The sequence below is a fragment of the Oncorhynchus nerka genome, linkage group LG4 (genome assembly GCF_034236695.1).
Source record: "Oncorhynchus nerka isolate Pitt River linkage group LG4, Oner_Uvic_2.0, whole genome shotgun sequence".
NCBI lineage: Eukaryota > Metazoa > Chordata > Actinopteri > Salmoniformes > Salmonidae > Oncorhynchus > Oncorhynchus nerka.
In genome coordinates this window covers 2,444,880-2,452,970 of record NC_088399.1, presented here as the reverse complement: position 1 = coordinate 2,452,970, position 8,091 = coordinate 2,444,880, and the positions used below count along the sequence as shown (strand labels likewise).

Sequence of the window (8,091 nt, the reverse complement as noted above, 5' to 3'; positions counted from 1 at the left end):
CACTATGTAGGGAATCAAATTACACCTCATCCCCTATTCAGTGCACTATGTAGGGAATCAAATTATACCCCATTCCCTATCCAGTGCACTACGTAGGGAATAACATGCCATTTGGGACACACAGTCTCAGAAATAGGGGTTCTTTATACTGCTAGTAAAGGGTTGATGTGTCTACACTACATGGGCTTATGGATCATTGTTTATGTGAGATGAGCAAAAACGGTTCTATTGAAACAATCGGTATCGAACCACACATTTTAAAAAGGTCACAAGGGGTTTAAAACATTTTAGTTAATTGATCATATATATAAATCAAATGTTGTGCTGATGATCACACACTTTTAATTTAACTTAAAATAATAATTGACACTCTTCACAAACCAATATCCAACTCAACACCACAACCAACACAGCGCCCAACAAATCGCCAGAAATTCACATAAGAATTCAAACAGCTTATTAGAAGACATTTGTTGCAATGCATTTCAAACTGACCGTTGTTAACCTAGAGGGACCACTACCCAGTCAACACAGAAAGCTGTGTTGACTGTGTTGATCTAAATGTGTCGATAAAGTACACAAGATTAAAAAAGGACCAATAGTACAACATAATGAGAATGCCCAAAAGTGGAATAGCTATTTGTCTAAAAAATAAGCTAAACCTACAGTACATATATATATATATAAATATCGCTGCTGGAATATGCTGAGCCTATTTGATGGCATATTGTCAGTATGTTTAAATGATGTACTAGTGAAGTACTGAATGAATTGACTTTACTAGTTAAGTACTGAATGAATTGACTGTACTAGTGAAGTACTGAATGAATTGACTGTACTAGTTAAGTACTGAATGAATTGACTCTACTAGTTAAGTACTGAATGAATTGACTGTACTAGTTAAGTACTGATTGAATTGACTGTACTAGTTATGTACTGAATGAATTGACTCTACTAGTTAAGTACTGAATGAATTGACTGTACTAGTTAAGTACTGAATGAATTGACTGTACTAGTTATGTACTGAATGAATTGACTCTACTAGTTAAGTACTGAATGAATTGACTGTACTAGTTAAGTATTGAATGAATTGACTGTACTAGTTAAGTACTGAATGAATTGACTGTACTAGTTAAGTACTGAATGAATTGACTGTACTAGTTAAGTACTGTATGAATTGACTGTACTAGTTAAGTACTGAATGAATTGACTGTACTAGTTAAGTACTGTATGAATTGACTGTACTAGTTAAGTACTGAATGAATTGACTGTACTAATTAAGTACTGTATGAATTGACTGTACTATCTGTACATTAGCTCTCTAACCTCTGTCATCCGCCTCTAATGATACCCTTCTAGTCAGCTTTGAGCTCACAGAGTGGCAGCTGAATGGATGCATATTCCCATGGCTTACTTTACAGTAGAAGCATTCACGTTTATATAGAGTGTGGGCAATGAGTTACATGTGGATTAACACGGTCTCTGTTCATCTGAAGCTCTGTCTCTTGTTCCATGTGGATTAATAACACGTTCTCTGTTCATCTGCAGCTCTGTCTCTTGTTCCATGTGGATTAATAACACGTTCTCTGTTCATCTGCAGCTCTGTCTCTTGTTCCATGTGGATTAATAACACGGTCTCTGTTCATCTGCAGCTCTGTCTCTTGTTCCATGTGGATTAATAACACGTTCTCTGTTCAGCTGCAGCTCTGTCTCTTGTTCCATGTGGATTAATAACACGTTCTCTGTTCAGCTGCAGCTCTGTCTCTTGTTCCATGTGGATTAATAACACGGTCTCTGTTCAGCTGCAGCTCTGTTTCTTGGACTTTATCGGGTGATTGTTTCTAAAATATTGTTTCCAGGCATGGGAGAGGTGAAGCAGTGAATTAGTTTGGAACAGAAGTGAACCAGTTTGAAGCAGTGAATCAGTTTGGAACAGAAGTGAACCAGTTTGAAGCAGTGAATCAGTTTGGAACAGAAGTGAACCAGTTTGAAGCAGTGAATCAGTTTGGAACAGAAGTGAACCAGTTTGAAGCAGTGAATCAGTTTGAAACAGAAGTGAACCAGTGAAGCAGATGTCAGTTTGAAACAGAAGTGAACCAGTGAAGCAGATGTCAGTTTGAAACAGAAGTGAACCAGTGAAGCAGATGTCAGTTTGAAACAGAAGTAAACCAGTGTGAAGCAGTGAATCAGTTTGAAACAGAAGTGAACCAGTGAAGCAGATGTCAGTTTGAAACAGAAGTGAACCAGTTTGAAGCAGTGAATCAGTTTGAAACAGAAGTGAACCAGTGAAGCAGTGAATCAGTTTGAAACAGAAGTGAACCAGTTTGAAGCAGTGAATCAGTTTGAAACAGAAGTGAACCAGTGAAGCAGATGTCAGTTTGAAACAGAAGTGAACCAGTGAAGCAGATGTCAGTTTGAAACAGAAGTGAACCAGTGAAGCAGATGTCAGTTTGAAACAGAAGTGAACCAGTGAAGCGGATGTCAGTTTGAAACAGAAGTGAACCAGTGAAGCAGATGTCAGTTTGGAACAGAAGTGAACCAGTTTGAAGCAGTGAATCAGTTTGAAACAGAAGTGAACCAGTGAAGCAGTGAATCAGTTTGGAACAGAAGTGAACCAGTTTGAAGCAGTGAATCAGTTTGGAACAGAAGTGAACCAGTTTGAAGCAGTGAATCGGTTTGAAACAGAAGTGAACCAGTTTGAAGCAGTGAATCAGTTTGGAACAGAAGTGAACCAGTGAAGCAGTGAATCAGTTTGGAACAGAAGTGAACCAGTTTGAAGCAGTGAATCAGTTTGAAACAGAAGTGAACCAGTGAAGCAGTGAATCAGTTTGGAACAGAAGTGAACCAGTTTGAAGCAGTGAATCAGTTTGAAACAGAAGTGAACCAGTGAAGCAGTGAATCAGTTTGAAACAGAAGTGAACCAGTGAAGCAGATGTCAGTTTGAGGAGAAGCAGTGAAGGATTAACAGCTTGTAACCTCTCCGATATCAGCCTCTCCTAAATATCCAGTTGTCTTGGCACTATACTTAGTTCATGTCATTTCATCAGTCTGATGCCCCTGTCCTGACCAACAACATTCATTTCTACTATCGCTGGTCTTCTTCACCATGGATATGAACAATGGATATGAACAATGATGCCCCCTGTCCTGACCAACATTATTTGAGTCTGAGACGACACAGGATCCAGAGATTTTTGCTCTGGGGAGGGACAGGATCTATTAAAATCACTAATGACTGTACATTTGAGTAAATGCCTGGCAGCTTGCCGTATCAATCAATTGGCTACGGCCCCGGGCACAGGGCACAGGGCAGGGTGGGGGGAAAAGGGAGATAGGTTAGGCAAGGCAGGCAAGGTTGGCAGGGTGGATAGAGTGGGCCTTAACTCTGGCGTCGGCATGGCCGGTCTCAGCGTCTGCTCGTGAATCCGTTCCAGGATACGATGGATACTACTGAAGCTGGGTCTGTCTGTGGGGTGTCCGCTCCAACACAGTCTCATCAGATTGAACAGTTCTACTGGACAGTTCTCAGGGCAGGCCAAGATGTGGCCGTCTCTAACGTAGTAGATGACCTCTTCATGGGCCATGCCGTAGTACGGCTGCATGCCGTGGGAGAAGATCTCCCAGAGAAGGACCCCGTAGGCCCACACGTCCGACTCCGTGGTGTAACGGTTGTAGAAGATGGACTCCGGGGGCATCCAACGGATGGGGATAGCATCGTTCTCATTGGCCTTGTAGTAGTCAGCAGAGTAGATGTTTCTGGATAAACCGAAGTCGGCGATCTTAACCACCATCTCCTCTCCTACGAGGCAGTTCCGGGTGGCCAGGTCGCGGTGGACGAACTTCCGTTCCGATAGGTATGCCATGCCCGCCGCAACCTGGCGAAGAGAATGGGAAACCAAGAGTTAGCTTGGTAGCATTAGCCGTCATGAAAATATATAACTGTTCATACCCAGCTAGTGTTGGCTTGATGGCTCGATGTCTCTTGTTTTCATATGGGATATCCTAAAAGTTTCCTGTTTTAGTAATAACTGTTTTTGTTGGTAATCTAGAATAAGCATCGCAGCTAAATTTCACGTTTTTATACGGGAAATGCTAACAGTTCCCTACAATTAGCCTAATACTCTCTGTTAGCATGGCAGCTAAGTGTGTCATGTTTTCTATGGGAATTGCTAACAATATTAACATTTCTACTGTCTGTATTGTAATGTTGAATTAAAGAAAAAATTTAATCCTTTCAGTACCAGTCAAAAGTTTGGACACTCAAGGGTTTTTCTTTTCTTTTTCTATTTGTACAATTTTCTACATTGTAGAATAACAGTGAAGACATCAGCACAGTGAAATAACACGTGGTAACCCGAAAAAGTGATCAAATCAAAATATATTTCATATTTGAGATTTATCAAAGTAGCCACCCTTTGCCTTGATGACAGCTTTGCACACTCTTGGCATTCTCTCAACCAACTTCATGAGGGAGTCACCTGGAATGTGCATTTGAATTAACAGGTATGCCTTTTTAAAAGTTCATTTGTGGAATATCTTTCCTTCTTAATGTGTTTGAGCCAATCAGTTGTGTTGTGAAAAGGTAGGGGTGGAATACAGAAGATAGCCCTATTTGGTAAAAGACCAAGTCCATATTATGGCAAGAACAGCTCAAATAAGCAAAGAGAAACGACAATCCATCATTATCACATGAAGTTTCTTCAAGTGCAGTTGCAAAAACCATCAAGCGCTATGATGAAACTGGCTGTCATGAGGACTGTCACAGGAAAGGAAGACCCAGAGTTACCTCTGCTGTAGAGGATAAGTTCATTAGAGTTACCTGGCTGTCATGAGGACTGCCACAGGGAAGGAAGACCCAGAGTTACCTCTGCAGCAGAGGATAAGTTCATTAGAGTTACCTGGCTGTCATGAGGACTGCCACAGGAAAGGAAGGCCCAGAGTTACCTCTGCTGCAGAAGATAAGTTCATTAGAGTTAACTACACCACAGATTGCAGCCCAAATTCGAGTTCAAGTAACAGACACATCTCAACATCAACTGTTCAGAAGAGACTGTGTGAATCAGAACTTCATGGTTGAATTGCTGCAAAGAAACCACTACTAAAGGACACCAATAAGAAGAAGAGACTTGATTAGGCCAAGAAATACGAACAATGGACATTAGACTGGTGGAAATCTATCCTTTGGTCTGATGACTCTAAATTTGAGATTTTTGGTTCCAACCGCCATGTCTTTGTGAGACGCAGAGTAGGTGAACAGATGATCTCAGCATATGTGGTTCCAACTATGAAGCATGGAGGAGGAGGTGTGATGGCACTTTGCTAGTGACACTGTCAGTGATTTATTTAGAATTCAAGGCAGACTTAACCATCAGATGACCTGGCCTCCACAATCACCCGACCTCAAAACAATTGAGCTGGTTTAGGATGAGTTAAACTGCAGAGTGAAGTAAAAGCAGCCAACAAGTGCTCAGCATATGTGGGAACTCCTTCAAGACTGTTTTAATAGCATTCCAGGTTAAGCTGGTTGAGAGAATGCCAAGTGTTTGCAAAGCTGTCATCGAGGCAAAGGATGGCTACTTAGAATCTAAAATCTAAAATATATTTTGATTTGTTTAAAACTTTTTTGGTTACTACATGATTCCATATGTTATTTCATAGTTGTGATGTCTTCACTATTACAATGTAGAACATTGTAAAAATAGTGAAAAACCCTTGAATGAGTAGGTGTGTCCGAACTTTTGACTGGTACGGTGTGTGTATTAACGTTTTGTTGCACCTGCTTGGATATGAACAGCTGTTCTTCGCAGCACAGTGGCCCCAACTCCAGTTCGGAGGAGAAGCTGCGTCCTGATAGGCTGGCCTGGCTCAGGCTGTGTTGCTGGGTGGGACTACGGCGGCGCAGGTACTCGTTCAGGTCTCCGTAAGACATGTACTCAAACATCAGACACATGGGCTTCCCCACCGCACACACACCTGGAGGAGAGGACACGAACACACATACGCCAGTGTTGCCTCATAGCATACAAACCAAATACTTTGTGACCTCTGTCCTTTCTGATGTAAACACAGTGTGTTACCAGAATAACTACAGTGTCACTGCAACTATGGAATTAATCTGGTGACACTGGTTTCTGGGGACCGGGATGACATGCATGACTTGTCCCTATCCTACAGCGCACACAAAGGGTCACCCCCAACCTAACTCACCTAGTATCCTAACCATGTTGGGGTGGTCAAACTAACTAACTCACCTAGTATCCTAACCATGTTGGGGTGGTCAAACTAACTAACTCACCTAGTACCCTGACCATGTTTGGGTGATCAAACTACCTCACCTAGCAGCCTGACAATGTTGGGGTGGTCAAACTAACTCACCTAGTATCCTGACAATGTTGGGATGGTTAAACTAACTAACTCACCTAGTACCCTGACCATGTTTGGGTGATCAAACTACCTCACCTAGCAGCCTGACAATGTTGGGGTGGTCAAACGAACTCACCTAGTATCCTGACAATGTTGGGATGGTTAAACTAACTAACTCACCTAGAAGCCTGACTATGTTGGGGTGGTCAAACTAACTCACCGAGCAGCCTGACTATGTTGGGGTGGTCAAACTAACTCACCTAGCAGCCTGACGATGTTGGGGTGGTCAAACTCAGCCATGAGAGTGGCTTCTCTCTGAAAGTCGTTCTGCATGTCAGCAGATGCTTCTTCCTTCAGCATCTTCACTGCTACCATGGTGAAGGGCTTAATGGGCTGGAGACCTGGGGCTCTGAAGAACAACACAATAATAACAGATATACAAAGTAATCACCTCATATAGACCCTGAACCTGATCCATCACGGCTACGTGGTGAAGGACTCCTGAACCTAAACCATCACGGCTACGTGATGTAGGACTCCTGAACCTAAACCATCACGGCAACGTGGTGAAGGACTCCTGAACCTAATCCATCACGGCTACATGGTGAAGGACTCCTGAACCTGATCCATCACGGCTACATGGTGAAGGTACTCCTGAACCTAATCCATCACGGCTACATGGTGAAGGACTCCTGAACCTAAACCATCACGGCTACATGGTGAAGGACTCCTGAACCTGATCCATCACGGCTACATGGTGAAGAACTGCTGAACCTAATCCATCACGGCTACATGGTGAAGGACTGCTGAACCTGATCCATCACGGCTACATGGTGAAGGACTGCTGAACCTGATCCATCACGGCTATGTGGTGAAGGACTCCTGAACCTAAACCATCACGGCTACGTGGTGAAGGACTGCTGAACCTAATCCATCACTGCTATGTGGTGAAGGACTCGTGATGCTCTGGGGGTCTGGCCTACTGAACCACCCAGGTGCTGACCTATCATCCATCCGTTTAACTGTGGGTCCAGGTTGCCATGATGGATCCTCTGGGGGTCTGAGGTGCTGACCTGGGATCCAGTAGCATGGTTTAACATGGGAGTCAGCCGAATCAGCCGGCCATGATGGATCCTCTGGGGGTCTGAGGTGCTGACCTGGGATCCAGTAGCATGGTTTAACATGGGAGTCAGCTGAATCAGCCGGCCATGATGGATCCTCTGGGGGTCTGAGGTGCTGACCTGGGATCCAGTAGCATGGTTTAACATGGGAGTCAGACGAATCAGCCGGCCATGATGGATCCTCTGGGGGTCTGAGGTGCTGACCTGGGTTCAGTAGCATGGTTTAACATGGGAGTCAGCCGAATCAGCCGGCCATGATGGATCCTCTGGGGGTCTGAGGTGCTGACCTGGGATCCAGTAGCATGGTTTAACGTGGGAGTCAGACGAATCAGCCGGCCATGATGGATCCATTATGGGAATGACTTTATAGTATGTGTGCAGTTGACCCGTAATGGCAGCCATTCAGGGAGCTAGACCAAAGAAATCAGCTAGGCCATAGTTAGTCTTTGTGCCATTTCATTTCAGCACCACTTCCTCTGTTGTCTCCTGAGTGTTCCTGGATACAGTCAACAGAGCTCTCTCTGGCTGTATCCCAAAAGGCACCCATAGGACTCTGGTCAAAAGTAGTGTCCTATAGAAATAGGTTGTCAGTTGGGACACATCTTTT

At 43.5% G+C, this 8,091-nt stretch overlaps 1 protein-coding gene across 1 annotated transcript in view; it reads right to left on the bottom strand.

Annotated features, from left to right (window-relative positions):
* Positions 1 to 241: 241 nt before the first annotated feature.
* musk (muscle, skeletal, receptor tyrosine kinase) overlaps positions 242 to 8,091 on the bottom strand; it is a 75,353-nt gene continuing 67,503 nt past the window's right edge. The window contains exons 16-18 of the mRNA XM_065017144.1: positions 6,624 to 6,772; positions 5,777 to 5,973; positions 242 to 3,875 (exon numbers count right to left, since the gene is read on the bottom strand). Coding sequence (XP_064873216.1) covers positions 3,276 to 3,875; positions 5,777 to 5,973; positions 6,624 to 6,772 — 946 coding nt within the window. The 3' untranslated portion in view covers positions 242 to 3,275. The remainder of the gene's footprint in view (positions 3,876 to 5,776; positions 5,974 to 6,623; positions 6,773 to 8,091) is intronic.